The 15,814-nt window shown below is 34.8% G+C and overlaps 1 protein-coding gene across 1 annotated transcript in view; it reads left to right on the forward strand.

Moving 5' to 3' along the window:
- The window catches only part of COL21A1 (collagen type XXI alpha 1 chain), a 208,719-nt gene that overhangs the window by 84,879 nt on the left and 108,026 nt on the right, over positions 1 to 15,814 (forward strand). Inside the window, exons 4-9 of the mRNA XM_066359179.1 lie at positions 8,520 to 8,688; positions 8,778 to 8,994; positions 11,807 to 11,980; positions 12,997 to 13,074; positions 13,965 to 13,973; positions 14,280 to 14,363. Coding sequence (XP_066215276.1) covers positions 8,520 to 8,688; positions 8,778 to 8,994; positions 11,807 to 11,980; positions 12,997 to 13,074; positions 13,965 to 13,973; positions 14,280 to 14,363 — 731 coding nt within the window. The remainder of the gene's footprint in view (positions 1 to 8,519; positions 8,689 to 8,777; positions 8,995 to 11,806; positions 11,981 to 12,996; positions 13,075 to 13,964; positions 13,974 to 14,279; positions 14,364 to 15,814) is intronic.

A 15,814-nucleotide genomic window follows, 5' to 3' on the forward strand; every position in this document is an offset into this window, starting at 1 on the left:
GATACAGAATTTTTGTTTGGTAGGTTTTTCTTTTTTCTTTTTCTTTTTCTTTTTCTTTTCTTTTCTTTCTTTTTTTTTTTTTTTTCATTTCAGCACTTTGAATTTATGATCATATTCCCTTGTGGCCTGCAAGGCTTATGCTGAAAATTCACTAACAGTCTTATGGGCTACCCTTGTAGATAAGGAGTTGCTGTTCTCTTGGTGCTTTCAAAATCCCCTCTTTATCTCTGGATATTCATTTCCTTTCCCAGACTTGAGAGTTTTTGGCTATTTTAAAAATAAGCTCTGTCTCTTTCTTCTTCCAGAACTCCCATAATGTGTATATTGGTCTATTTGATGGTGTCCCATATAGTTCTTTAGGATTTTCTTAATGTTTCTCATTCTTTTAAATTTTTATTCTTCTGCCTGGATAATTTCAAATGATCTGTTTCAAGTTTGCTGAGTTTTGATTGATCAAGTGTGATTGCAAACCTCTCTAGTCAGTGTTTTCATTCAATTATTGTCTTCTTTAGCACCAAAATTTGTTTGGTTCCTCTTTATATTTTCTACCTCTTTGTTGTTATTCTCATTTTGTTCATATGTTATTTTCTTACACTTGTAAATCATCTTTATAATGGCTATTGTGAATTCTTTGTTAGATCTTTACCTCCCTTTCTTTAGAGTATGTATCTAGAGAGTTATTTATTTTCTTTGACTGGGTCATGTTTCCCTATTTCTTTGTGTATATTAAAGTCTTATTTTGGGATCCAGACATTTGAAAAAACAGTCACCTCTCTCAGTCCTTACCAACTGGCTCTGTACAGGGGATTTTCTCAGCAATCTGTCCAACGAGAGATTCTGTGAGTCTGAAGCTATTTTTAGGGGGGGATATTTCTTTGGGCCTGTGTGAATAATTTTTTAATTAAAAAGGCTTGCTGGTTTCTTCTTCAGGTGCTCATAGTCTCTCTTTGGTGTCTCTCTATAACATTTCAAGACCTCTGGTACTTTAGCTACAAACTTTCCTACTTTTCCTTGTTCTCAGTGGCTAGTAGACAGCCAGAGTATTCTGGTTTCCTGTCAGCATCCTTAGGCAGGCAAAGCTGATATCATTTTTTCAGGCAGCCCTTTGAAAAGAGTTGGAATACTAGAATCATGCTCTACTTTTTTCTCTTCTTCCTGAAGGAGGAGCCTCAAGTAGTGTCTCTCCTCCTGCTCACGCTGAGCCATGCCAGCCACAGCAGCCCACCCCTCACACTTCGTTGTCCCCTGCAGTCCCCAGCCATCCAAATGATTCTGATTCTTTAGTGCTCCAAATGAGGCGAGAGAGAAACCAGTGTCCAGTGTTGTGGGCAGTTCTGAGAAGCTGGAGTATTGGAAGTAAACTCCAATCCCTTCCATGCCCCTGAGAGAGATGTCATGAGCTAGGGCATTCTCTCCTGGCATCTATAATAATTTGTGCAGGCCTTGCGGAGGGACTGATGTGGGTAAAGTGAAATTACTCTTTATTACTTGTGTTAATGAGGCTGTTTTTGTCTTCATGCCCACATGGGGTACTTTCTATCTGGAATTCTCTTAAAGGTATTTTTGTCCATATACCATTGTCAAATCAGTGTTTCAATGTGTGTGTTGGGGTGACTTGGGCTGTGACTTTTTATTCTTCCATTTTGCTGATGTCATTTTGCTGTTCCTTTTTTTTTTTTCCAGTCAGCCAGGCATGGTCTTTGTACAACAGATTGAAGAGGGAGAAAGGAACTAATTTCTCCTTGTTCCCTGGATGATACCTTTCTTAGGTGGCTTCCAGCAGCCTAGGGCTTGAATTACTATGTTTCAAGACCCATGTTTTGGTTCAGGTGTTGAAATTGCCTGTGCACAGGTGCAGGTAGTTAAAGAGTAAGCTCTAGAAAACTGCCTGTGTGTTCTTACAGTTCAATTTCTACCATATTTACGTTGAATAAAATAGGGAATCTATCTCTTTTTTTTTTTTTGTATTTTTCTGAAGCTGGAAACAGGGAGGCAGTCAGACAGACTCCCGCATGAGCCCGACCGGGATCCTCCCAGCACACCCGCCGTCGCGATGCTCTGCCAATCCAGGGTGTTGCTCTGTTTAGACCAGAGCCACTCTAGTGCCTGAGGCAGAGGCCATGGAGCCATCCTCAGCGCCCGGGCCATCTTTGCTCCAATGGAGCCTTGGCTGTGGGAGGGGAAGAGAGAGACAGAGAGGAAGGAGAGGGGGAGGGGTGGAGAAGCAGATGGGCGCTTCTCCTGTGTGCCCTGGCTGGGAATCAAACCTGGGACTTCTGCACGCCAGGCCGACGCTCTACCACTGAGCCACCCGGCCAGGGCCTCTATCTCTTTTTTTTTAAGAAGTATATGGTGTTGACTTGCTCAAGAGGGGCCAGAGGTCAGAAGGTAATCAGCTGTGTAATTGTAGCATTGTCTTCTGAGAGAGAGAAAGAGAGAAACTGAATGCCTTCCTGAGTGGAACTTTGGTGTCTTCCATCCCCCAAAAACTTTGGGGCTTTTTTTCTTCCTTGCAATGCTTTTTACCATCGTGCATTGCACTCAGAATGATGTTCAGAACGTTTCCTGAATTTCTTTTCTTCTCATCAAAAATTACCATACTTTGTACTGCTTGGAGATTGCTGGATAATTTCATTTTATTATCTAATTCAAGCCCTATAATGCTTTGTAATAATGGGCTGGTATAATAACCTATCCTTACATTTTAATGGAAGTCACAAAAGGTAAGGGCACACATGTCAGGAGGCATGGCCAGGAGTACCAAGATGTTTTTGGAGATGGCAATTATTTTAGTTTCTATGATTTCATAACATATGTGATTAATTTCTTTGTCCTCACATGAAACTGATTCCCTTCCATTAAGCCTCTCCACTCTTGGTACACATATGCATGAATTTTCAATTGAGGTATTACAGGGAAGAGTGAATGAAAGGTCAAGGTAGAGTGAAGTTTGGCAGATGGAATAGGATCAGATGTAGTATTTTATAAAACCTCATTAAATATTTAGGAGAATCACTTTGTATTCCATCTATAGATTAAAGGAATTTAATTCTAATCTGTGTTGAAGGTAACTTACACTGTCAGGGCTTGTAGTAGATCCAAAAATATGAATTTTCCATTCATTCAGTTAGGCTAAAAGCTGTGTTTCAAGAAAAGAAACATGATATGTTTATATTTTATGTGACAAGTGATGTTTATTCATTGGAAACAGTGGAATGACTATGGTGTGATTCAGAAAATACACAAAATAAATTGTCATTGTGATTGGATTTAGATACAGCTGTATATGTTAATTCAAGGAAAGGAATAAATAAACAAGAAAATGTTCAGAATAATTTCCATTAGAAATGTTTAAAGCTTATATGGATAGCCCATTTTTTCCTCCTTTTTCTCTCTCTAAGATATTATATATAATATTTATCACCTAATTACAAATTTTATTCTCATAACACCACCAGGCTCTGTAAGTGGCATGCTTGTGGGATTAAAAATTGACGCAACCACTTTGGAAAAGGTTTTGGCATTATCTGCTAGAGCAAAGCACACACCTACCCTAAGAAACAGCGATTCAACTCCTAGATATTTAACTCCAAGAACAGACAAAAGTAAATACAGACAAAACTAATTAATCAATGGTTAGAGAAATGGTAACAGTGGTCTCTGGTGGTGGTGGTTATTGTCTGTAAAGGAATATGTGCTAGTTTTCTAAGGTGTTGGACATTCTTGATCTCACCTGGTACATTATGTGAGTGTATACATATATGTCAATTGAACTCTATACTTGAGGTTAGGATATTTTATTGAATGTAGATTGTAACTTAATAAAGAAATTTTTAAAAATTCAGTAAGCACAATATCTGTTGAGTAAAGAACTATTTCCTTATAGTTTTATTTATAAACCTGCGGCCCTATGATTACATGGTTGTCCAGCCCGATCTGGAGTCAGGCCCAGGGTCAACCTCTCTTTCTTTCTTTTTCTAAAATTTTTCCATTGATTTGGGGGGGGGGAGACACACATCAACTTGTTGTTTCGCTTAATTGTTTCATTGAGTGTGTACTCATTGATTTCTTCTCATACGTGCCCTGACCAGAGATTGAACACGTGACCTTAGTGACAACTCTTTATCCACTGAACTACCTGGCCATGGCCCCAACCTCTCTTTCTTGAAGTGTGGTCTTAGGTTAAGTGATTGACTGCAACCTTGTTGATGATATAGACCACATTTTATGAATGTTAATATCAGTGTTCTAGAGAAGTTCTGGAACATGTTAAGATGCCTGGCTGCTGATTAAAAAAATAATAGAGTGTAAGTGCATGTGTTACAATGACATATAACTCTAATACCTGACAAAAACTCAGTGTATTCAAATTAAAAATGAAAAAGAAAAGGAATAAAGAATAAGGTAAAGGAACTGGACAATATACTATTGTCCAGATATATATAAAAGCAAAACATACTGCTATTTCTCTAGAGTATAAACAGGAGAAAGAATAACTTAAAAATTTTTATTACATAATTAATGCTTTTAAAATGAAAAATGGCAAAACCAGATGAGTTATTTTTATAATCTTGTAAGCTTTTAAAACTATATTCTCCTTACCTATCTTAAGCTAGATATGGATTTCCATTTATTAATATATAGATTTCCATTTATTAATATTTTTTCTTGTCAAATAATAATATATTCTGTGATTAGTGACGCTACTTGTGCAGAAGATTTGAACTTTTCTGGTTTGTGCACAAGTAGTTGGAGTCTACTGTTCTCATTGACTTACCACTGAAAGGAATGCTATAAAAATTTATGCTTATTGTGTTCCATTATCTGCCAGCCACACATCTGGCAGACTTCCTTAGATAAAAGACCGTTGACTCTAAATTAACCTAGATTTCAAGACAGTGGGGTTGCTTGCTGGTAAAGGATGAGATTACGCAATCTGAACTGAGAAAAGGAATTATGTAAAGTTGAGGCTGCTTTCTTTATTAACGTACCTAATCTTTGGTAAGAGGATCGCTACCTGGAATTTATTTTGGTTTTGCTATTGTTATTTTATTCTATTTCTAATATGTTGTGATAGAGCATAAGTTATCACAGTCTTAGTGGTAAGTTGAAACTGTGTGGTGACTCTGATGAACTTGTGCATGGTGTTGGGGTACATGATGATATGATGGACCTTAGGAAGGCAAATATATTTCGTTGCCACTGATCAGCATCGAAGGATGTGTGTCAGTACACATGTGCTCATGCTTGTCTTACCATTAAAACTGAGTTCAATCCAGGGAAGTTTGAAGAAATTGGCTTGTACAGATCCGAGCTGAGCCACAGGTCCCACAGATGACTCTGTTTTATTGGACATCAGGTCTAGATTACTAAAATTACTTTTGGTCCTAGTTTGCAATAAAATATGTGACTTTAGGAATAGGGTGACATACAGATAATCTGGCAATGTGGAATGGATTGAATAGGCACTTACAAACTAGGTTAGATATGCTTTAGGATTGTTCATCAGTGGCCCTGTGATGTTAACTTATAACTAGAAAAGTGTTACTGGACATATTTGTTTGTCCTGGTTAGACTCAAGATATATGAAGTTTTTGTGTTCCTGTTCATGACAGGATTGTAAATAAAACATTTTTATTATGACCTTGATAAGACTAAATCACTTATAGTACAAAGCCCTGAGATTTAATAGAAAAGCAAATATTACTGGACCCCAAGGATTAAAATAAATGGAGTACTCTGTGCTCATCTCAGAAAGCATTTCTATTCCAAATACTCTCAGAACATATTAGAGTAAAATGAAATTATGACTGTAGTCCTTGTAGGAAACCACTGTGAATTTAGATCTTCTTTGTGCCCTTTTTGCCTTTGCTCCTGAATCTACTATTAAAGCTAACTTTGTTCATCTAGCTTATCCACCTACCTGTTGTAGGTGTTATAGCAAATTCCCAATTGAGTCTTTCTTAGCACTTGATTTCCTTGGTCCTTAAAATGATAACTTTCAAGTTCCAACTTTTATTTTTAGTTTCCTTTCCCCACTCAGGATGTGGTTGTATATTTATACACTTATTTTTTTCCCCTACACAGTGAGGATGTTAATTATTTACCTGTTTTCTTTTCCCTGAAATTTGTGAAAAAATTGGTTGGTAATCAAAGTAGCATTTTATATATGGAAACTTTTAATTTTATTTTTACCTGTTTCTTATCTCTGGGTATATGCAAACATACAAACTATATTTGAGTATTTTAACTACATTTTTCTTTTCAGTTCTCATGTGTAAGGATATCTTGTTGTTCTCCTAGTAGATGAGAAAATTGGGAAGATTATTCCTTCAAGAAAATACAATTATTTAAATACATTTTCCCTAAAGAGACATGCCTAGGTACACATGGAAACATGGCTATATTGTGACTATCAATTTATATTCCTGATTTCACAAACAGTCACATTGCTCCCTATGAAGTTTGGGGAATTAGAATACAGTGTAAAGGATTTTATCAAAGAATGGACAAATATGTGCTTTATCCCCTGCTCTTGCATACAATTGGGAGTTACAGGGCACTATTACATACATCATCACATTTGATCCTCAAACAAACCCTATGAAGGTGATTATTCTTACTTAGAGATAAAAATCCAAGCTTCATGAGTGGTTACAAGAGAGGCTTAGATCTTAACCTAAAGTTCTTAAGTCTGAGTGAGCTCTTTTCTTTTGTAAAGCAGTTCAAAGGAGCAATTGACATTTGTATATTCTTATGATGTAATCTTTATAACATTCTTTTTTGAGCCGAACTTCTCTCTTTTGATGTTTTTAAATCGAATGCATTTGAAGCGAGGCCTCATAGATTGTTCTGTATACACCTTCTCCCCTACCTTCCCCCCCAAATACTGCCTCATAATGACAGGAAAGATTTCATCTTATTCATTGATTTATAATTTAAAACTGTATAATAGAGTGCTATTGGGAACATTTATTTTCTAGTCTCATGTTTTCATATGGAGGGATTACCTAGACTAACACTTTTGATATCTCTCCCGGCTTCTTTCACTCCTTACCCCTGAATGAGAAAAAAAAAGTTTTCAGATGACTGAGTTTGATAAAACTGGCTGGTGAACCACGTGTGATCTTAGTGGGCAGGGCCTGCTTCTGAAGGGGATGGGAATAAATCAGCCCTGCATTGCTGGAAGGGTGTGGTTAACTGTGGTGTACCATTTCATGAAACTCACTGGGTTACACATCCAATCAACACCTTCTATTTGCCTGACTTCCCTATCTCTGCATAAGTTAGCTCCAAGTTTACCAGAGGAAAAAAGATGTGACTAATTGAGTCCCTTCAAAACTCAATATCTTAAGATCTGAAGAGAAAAATACTTCTCCCTTCCTAGAAATACATCTGATTTTATTTATATCAAAGTTTTAGTTTATTTCTAATATTCTATGGTACAAGTTATAACTGTACATGTTGAGCTAATAAAATTTATTTCATTACTTTTTATTGTATTGTAAATATGGTATCTTTCTCTTTCCTTAATGTTACGCAAGAGAGATTATCTTAAGGTATATTTAGTGGCATTTGCTAGTTGTGTTAGCTGCTCTATGAAATATAGCAATCATGCCCCATGTGTGTGTTATATGAGGGCCTTGCAAGGATCTGAAAATACTGCAGCATTTCTACAGTATAACAGATTAATAGTATTTCAACCATATCAAAATTTCCACATAATTTGAGACACTAGTTTCCCAGAGAAGTGAAAGATATATCATATTTTTATAAGTTATATAGATGACTATATTATGCAAACCTAAATTGTTCTTCTTCAGGAAGTAGTCTTTACTTATTTATAACTATGGTTATTATGATATAATAATAATGTAATTAATCATAGGTGAGCTAATAGGAACATTTTTCAAACTTTTATGACTAGATAAGACCCAGTTAAGTTTTTTCCAGAGTGCCAGAACCAGTGATATATAAACTGTAGAATTATAAACTGCTAGAACTGGAAAGAGTAATCAAGAACAACACATTTATTTTATCCCTTCAGTGCTGGGAATGCAAGAGAGGAATCTCAGGGTTCATCTAGATCCAAGAAATTTAAGAGTTACCCAAGGTCATGTGACTAATTGATAGCAAATCCTGGATGAGAATCTTGAATCCTGCTCCCATGTTCTTTTGCCCCCCACGACAAAAGATTAGATTGCCTCATAGTCAAAATGCATAGTAACTAATAAGCATCAGCAGTGTGTTTAAAGCAGACCATTAATAAATGTGCCTCTTACATTTCTGTTTTATGTTTATCACCTTTTAGGGGAAGAAAAGACAATGAGACTTCATTCTTAAATGCCAAAAATTCCATGTTTTTTTTCAGAAAATACATTTACATATGTTTATATATACTTCGTGCATATATAGATTTTTTAATTCTTATATTCTCTGACATACCTTCTTGGTTTTCTTTTCTTGTTGTAGTAATCCATGGTTAACCAGCTTTTACTGCTTTTGCTTTTGATTTATAGAATCTGTCTGTCCAACCCGAATTCCAGTGGCAGCCCGAGACGAGAAAGGTTTTGATATTCTTTTAGGCTTGGGTGTAAAGACAAAGGTTAAGAAAAGAATCCAGCTTTCACCAACAAGGATAAAAGGATATGAAGTAACATCAAAAGTTGATTTATCAGAATTCACAAGGTAAATATTGTTTATTAATATATATTTTTTGACATACCTATAAGTGTGTTGAGAATTCTTTAAGCTTATTTGTGTTCTTCTTTTCCTAGCAATGTTTTCCCAGAAGGTCTTCCTCCATCATATGTATTTGTCTCCACGCAGAGATTTAAGGTCAAGAAAATGTGGGATTTATGGAGAATTTTAACCATTGATGGAAGGCCACAAATAGCAGTTACTTTAAATGGTGTGGATAAAACATTACTATTTACAACAACCAGTGTGATTAATGGTTCACAAGTGGTTACCTTTGCGGACCCTCGAGTTAAGGTAAAGATGCCTGGATATGATTATGGTGTTCATGAGGGAATACTGTTGGGTTTATGTGTATTGGGGGAAGAGAGATATAATTTCAACAGAACTGGAAAGATATTAACTTCATATTTTAATGTTGCTTTATTGAAAAAAGCGACAAAAGAAGGAAAATTGTTTCTTAGTCCAAATGGAATTTAGGGATGGGGGAACTAACATTTTTTGAATGTTTACCACTAGGTGCCAGGCACATTTAATTATAATAACCACCAAGGAAGAACCATTGTTCCCCTTTTATAGTCAAAGAAACCAAGAGTCAAAGGTATTAAGTTCCTACTCAAAGTAGCAGAGCTAGTTAAGTAGTGACAATAGAAATTGAATTTAGGTCTGGTCATTTTTAAAGTCCCGTTGATCTGTTTTACATTGCCATCGCCTATAGGATATTGAAGTAAAGACATTTGTGCCCTGGCTGGGTAGCTCAATTAGAACGTTGTCCTAACATGCTGGGATTGCAGCTCAGGTCCTCTGTCAGGGCACGTACAAGAATCAGCCAATAATGGCATGAATAAACGGAATAAGTCAAATTCTCTCTCTCTGTCTCTCTTCCTTCATCTCTCTCTAAGAAGCAATAAAAAAAAAAGAGACATTTGTTAGAGCATTAACTACAGGCAGATGATGGATGCAGATTTTTTTTTTTTTTTTTACAGAGACAGAGAGAGAGTCAGAGAGAGGGATTGATAAGGACAGACAGGAACAGAGAGAGATGAGATGCATCAATCATTAGTTTTTTGTTGCAACACCTTAGTTGTTCATTGATTGCTTTCTCATATGTGCCTTGACCATGGGGCTACAGCAGACCAAGTAACCCCTTGCTCAAGCTAGCGACCAAGCTGGTGAGCTTTGCTCAAACCAGATGAGCCTGCACTTAAGCTGGCGACCTCGGGGTCTCAAACCTGGGTCCTCCACATCCCAGTCTGACGCTCTATCCACTGTGCCACCATCTGGTCAGACTGGATGCAGAATTTACATGAATTATGAAGGTGCTTTATTTCTTCTAAAGAAATATAGTTAATAAAATTAATAAAATAAAAATAAAAGTGCACTTTCCAAGTCATGAGTTCAGAATGCAGATGCAATAATAAAAGCAATTAAGTTTTGATCATTATTATAATTATGAATGTCTAGTGATGTAGTATATAATTTAGGAAATGTACAGGGTTATATATGAAATTATACATTTATACAGTTTATTCCTTTGGTAAGTAGATCAATTTTAAAAAAAATTTGTTGTCTGCAATTTTCACTAAAGGTATTATGCTAGGTTCTATAAGAAATGAAAAATGAATATGGCATGTTTCTTATTTTCATGGAGCTTATTTATATATAATGAAAAATTCAAGGCTTCTAATCTCTCATAAAACTATACCATGTTAGCAGAGTGTGGAGGGAAATGTAGATCCTAATACAAAATATGAGGAAATCTTCATAAATGAGATGATATTTAGATTGACCATGAAACCTATAAAGGATTTTGATGGAGGAGAATAGGACACATTTAGTCAGTGGTTCATTATTGGGTAGTGATGTGTAGTACAACTCAGGGTTTTTATTTAGAGAGTAGAAGTTTGTATCCCCTGTGTTGGAAGTATAAGATGCATGAAAGGTGAGGCTAGCAAGGTATAAGCTCAAGTTGTGGGGACCTGCATAGCCACACAAAGGGGTATGTACTTCATTTGGTGGATGATTCCATTTAAAGGTCTTGACTATGGATGTGTCATGGTCAAAGCAACCCTCTCCTCTCTTTTTCTTTCGTGAGCAATACTTTTAACCCTATCTTGGAATGGTGTTAGGTCCTGGGAGTACAGAAATGAAGATAAGACATCTCTGACAAAACTCTCGTTAGAGAGATTAGTGGAGGTAAGAAGAATGGCATGGAGAAGGAAGGCTTCAAACTAGAGATATGTTTGAAAATTATTCAAATGCAGCAAGATACGCATTAGCCTAAATTATGGTACTGAGAATGGACATGTGGAAGTGAATTTCAGTCATATTTAGGAGACATAGTTTGTAGAATTTTGCATTTGGTTATTGTTGCCAAGGGAAAGAAAGGAGGTAAAGAAACTATGGAGATACAATGATTCAAGCGAATTAGGGATAAGAAGAAAGTTTGGGGGATAGTTCAGGTTTGTTTTGTAACATACTCAGGCTGATTGTGAAGGCTGATTGTGAGACAGCCTGGCAAAATTATTCTAGTTGTTATTAGAATCATAAGTATTATATGTTGATGTAAATATTGGAATTACCCTATAAAAGTAATAATTGACCTGTGGGAATGGATGAAATAGTCAAAGAGGAGAATGAAAAGTCGAGGACAGACCTGTGGGGAATGCGTCATTAAAGGGCAGGTTGAGGAAGAGGGGTCCTCAAATAGAGTGAGTATGAGCAATTGGAGAAGAAATGAAGATAATCAAGATGGTTTGAATCACAGAAGTTGAGTGAGAATTTAAAAGAAGACGGACTGGTTATGGAGTCCAGAGTTTCAATGAAGTAAGAAGGATGAGCAAGAGAGAAACCATTTGCATTAGGAGATTAGGAACTTGTTAGTGACTTTGTGGGAGTTGTTCTACACAACTACTTTAGAAAATCTATGGATTAATACAATAATTGGTGGATGGCATTTGAGGCCAAGCTTGGGTCAGGGTGAATCTGTATGTAATACAGCTAATTTGTGTGCTGTAGATTTATGATTGGCAGCAAAGAAATGGGAATGAAGAAAATAAAAGATTCTTAGGAATTTTATTTATGAATCTTCTATACTTTCTTCCTATAGACATTGTTTGATGAAGGCTGGCATCAAATTCGTCTCTTAGTAACAGAACAAGATGTAACTCTCTATATCGATGATCAACAAATTGAAAACAAACCCTTACATCCAGTTTTAGGGATCTTTATCAGTGGGCAAACTCAAATTGGAAAATACTCTGGGAAAGAAGAAACTGTCCAGGTGCACAAATTATGATTTGCTTTTTGCATTATATAAAATGGAGCTTTTGTTGTTTTTGATTGTATTTATCACATTTAATTATATTTAACTTAGTTGTGAATTCCTTTAAGATATTTAATCAAAATGAGGTCAGTTCATTAGTGAAATTGTGTGTTTTTGTGTAAGTATGAAATACAAAATTAGACTTAATCTGTTTTGTAAGAATACTTAGAAAAATGTTCCCCTGGGCGAGGGTAGAATTCCACATTCTTATGGAATGTTAATTTTATATTTTCCAGGAAAGTCATAGCTTAAATAATGGATTTAGAAAAGGGAATGTGATTAGAGCTACAAGTGGCATTATAAACATTTCCTTGCAGCTGGGAAGATAAAATTAGATTAATACATGTCAGGGTCTTCAGAAACAAAACTATTTCCATATCTCTTTAAAGTAGAGTGTCTACGTGTGGGTTGAAAATTATGTGTACAAGCGATTTCTTGAAAAATCCTTTATTCGAAAGGTATGTCTTTCCCACTCTGTCTTTATTGAGGGAAAACTGTCACATTTAAATGTGTGATTACACGCACGGCCACTGTATATTAATCCTACATGTCAAACTACAGTCAATATTTAAATAGTAACAGGTGCTAGGCCTACTCATCACAGGACATTCCATGCTGGCAACTAAATGTCTGAAACTAAAGATGGTTCTGGAGCTACCGTTTCTATGTGTCTTGGGAAATTTTCTGTAGATTAGCTTTTAATACAGGGATACTAAAATGCTCCACTGTGTTCCTGAAGGAAATTATGTATTTTTAGATGCTAGAGAAGTTTTCCTTTGGAGTTATGTAGCATCACATCTTTAATGCTGAATGTTAGTATTCAAGTTTTAGATTTTTATTGTTTAAGCTAAATTGTGTGATCAAAACTTTCCCTGATTGCTAACTATAGTGGTTGTTTCTGCGTGTCTGAGTTGTTCTTATAAAAAAAATTAGCTTGTGCCTCAACTTTAAGTTGTCTGGGTTTATGTTCCTAGTTTGATGTCCAAAAGTTGCGAATCTACTGTGACCCAGAACAGAACAACCGGGAGACAGCATGTGAGATTCCTGGATTTGTAAGTAGGATGGGTTATTTTTTTCCCAAGTGTTGCTTCAGTACTTGCAAAGCAATAGATAAAGAGCAGATAATATGTGAGTCTTAATTTAATCTATAAAGTTAATATTTTCAATTGAAACAAAATAAAGTTACATTGATTAAAACATATTTTGGAGTTCATAATCGAAATAAATTTTAATGTTTTGCAAGTATGAATAAAAGATCACAAGAAGCTTTTTCCCCACATCATCTCTGGTGGTGATTATTCCAATATTTGCACAAAGTAGGACTGGACTTGCTCTAGAAAAACAAAGGATTTTTTTTTGTCTAAATATCTAGTATGTAAAATACATATCTATCCTTAATTAAATGTATAATTAGTATAGTATGCAGCACAATTCTGGAGTAGGAAATGGTTCATCACCAGCATGTTTTCTCAAACTATAATGAAGATGGTTTTGTTTTTGTTATCTAAGTAAGATTTTCTTATTATTTCTAAGATATAAGCAACATTTCTACTTATTTATTTTCATTAATGTGTTAGGAGGGAAAAGATTATAAGCTAAATGTTATAGAGTCTGATTATATACATGAATGTATATAGTCAATCTTATTTCCTCTAGGCAAAAAAATGTAATGCAAATCAAGTAGAATGTTGTAAAGCTGTAAATGTTTTTTGTTTTTTTTAGTTTGAATAATCATGGTTTCATAATCTCCTTTTTTCCTATAAAATCACATGTGTATAATTAAGTAATTTTTTAGGATAGTTGCAAGCAAATGTAGCTTTTGCTGGTTTTGATACTTCAGGCATCTCTAATATGGACAATGAAATATTGAAAATTAGGAAGATAATTTAAAAATTGAATTAAAAACATATTTTCAAACACAATTTTACTGTTTGTCTTTCAGAATGGTGAGGTAGGCCTGGATACTATTGTTTTCCTTAAGGTAATATTTACATTGTGGGACTGTTTAGCTTCCTTCTATCAACTGTAAGTATTGTAGGCAAATTGCACTCATTTTTTATGTAGTTTGAGTGTATTTAATATTCATAGCTTTTGTGATTAGAAATTTATTAGATTTAGGCTAAATAAAATTAAAAAGTATGTTTAAGTTATCTTTATCATTTCACACAAACATACATGTATGCATACATATGTACATATATATATATAAATATAAGCATCTTTCCATTTTTGCTTATTTCTGTTTTTGTCTTCATAGTGCCTTAATGGTCCCAGTGACGTAGGTGCAACTCCAGCTCCCTGTATTTGTCCTCCAGGAAAACCAGGACTACAAGGCCCCAAAGTGAGTAATACCTAATATGCTATTTATTTGTTGTTGAAATGTACAAACAAGGGCTGAGCCAACACAAAATTCCAAATACCATTGACCCTGTTGTGAAATTTCTACCTGATACTTTAGAACAGTTTAAAACCTGAGTGCTAGTGATTTAAAAAAAAAAAAAATTCTAATCTGTATTTGCTTTTGAACTTAAAACTGATACCCTTGCCCACAGTAGAGCACTATCCCTCCCCGCCCCCAAACACTGCTGCTAGGTTCCAAGAAAGATTCTTACAACTTGGTAAAAAATAAAGAAAGGGAACTTCTTAAGATATGTTCAGATTCTGAAATGTTTACATTCCTAATTTGTCAAATAGATTTTCAGATAAAAATATATAGTGAAAAAATTTTGAATTGATTTTAATGTTGTGTTGCATGTCTAATTCTAAAAATAGAGGCATGTATATTTATTTCACTCAATCGTGTAATAATTACTTTGTGGATGTATGATTGGAGCCATGTATATATACTATTTTATAACCAGTTATTTTTCACATAACAAAATACTTTGAATATATTTGTGTATTATTAAATATGAATGACTAAGTTTTTTTATGACTAAGTTTTTAAGTAAGTTGATACTTATTATGGCGTCACTCAGACACAACCTAAGATACTGAGAAGTAGCATATTTACTGTAGATAAATCTTACTCATTTAATATTTTTAAAATCACCTAATAAAAAAAAAGTCTAGCTTGAAAGCCAATATGACTCCTTGGTCACAAAAAGTGTTTTGGGTATTGATCATCTATTACTTGAGGTGACCATAGGATTTTTCTTAAATATGAACTATAATTTATATTTAGAAGGAATTTCCTTGGTGTTTCAATCACCATGATTGAAAAATTTTAGCTTCTGGACTGCTGATCTAAGATAATTTAATTCTTCCTATCTTTTGTATATTCATTTTTATATCATAGTGCATGACATACTTCAAGCCCAGCTATTAAAATCAAGAAATAAGTGAAATTTAAGAAATAAAAGTTTACATTCAATATTTCATTCGAAGTAAATGTATTTGGCTTGGAATTTGACTTTAGTATATTCTAACTAATTTATATTGTAAACTTTTTAAAATTGCATTCAAGAAAGTTAATCCAAGAGTTTTTTACTTAAACTAACTGCATGTTATTTAGCATGCCTTGACATAAATGAGAAATACCCGTAAGATACTCCAGAGAGAGTATATCTTAGAAGACAGCGTGGTGTGAACCACCAGCAGATTTCTTTTTAAAAAGTGTGTGTGTGTGTGTGTGTGTGTGTGTGGTTTATAATAATGGAATATTATACTTAAAAATTATTTGATCTGCAAGAGATACAATGTGAAAACTCAGAGTCTCAAGTCACCTAACCTCTCAAAGTCCAGAATTCTTTTCTCATTCTCGGTGAGTCCTAGTCACCTCTAATGGGTCTC

The sequence above is a fragment of the Saccopteryx leptura genome, chromosome 1 (genome assembly GCF_036850995.1).
Source record: "Saccopteryx leptura isolate mSacLep1 chromosome 1, mSacLep1_pri_phased_curated, whole genome shotgun sequence".
NCBI lineage: Eukaryota > Metazoa > Chordata > Mammalia > Chiroptera > Emballonuridae > Saccopteryx > Saccopteryx leptura.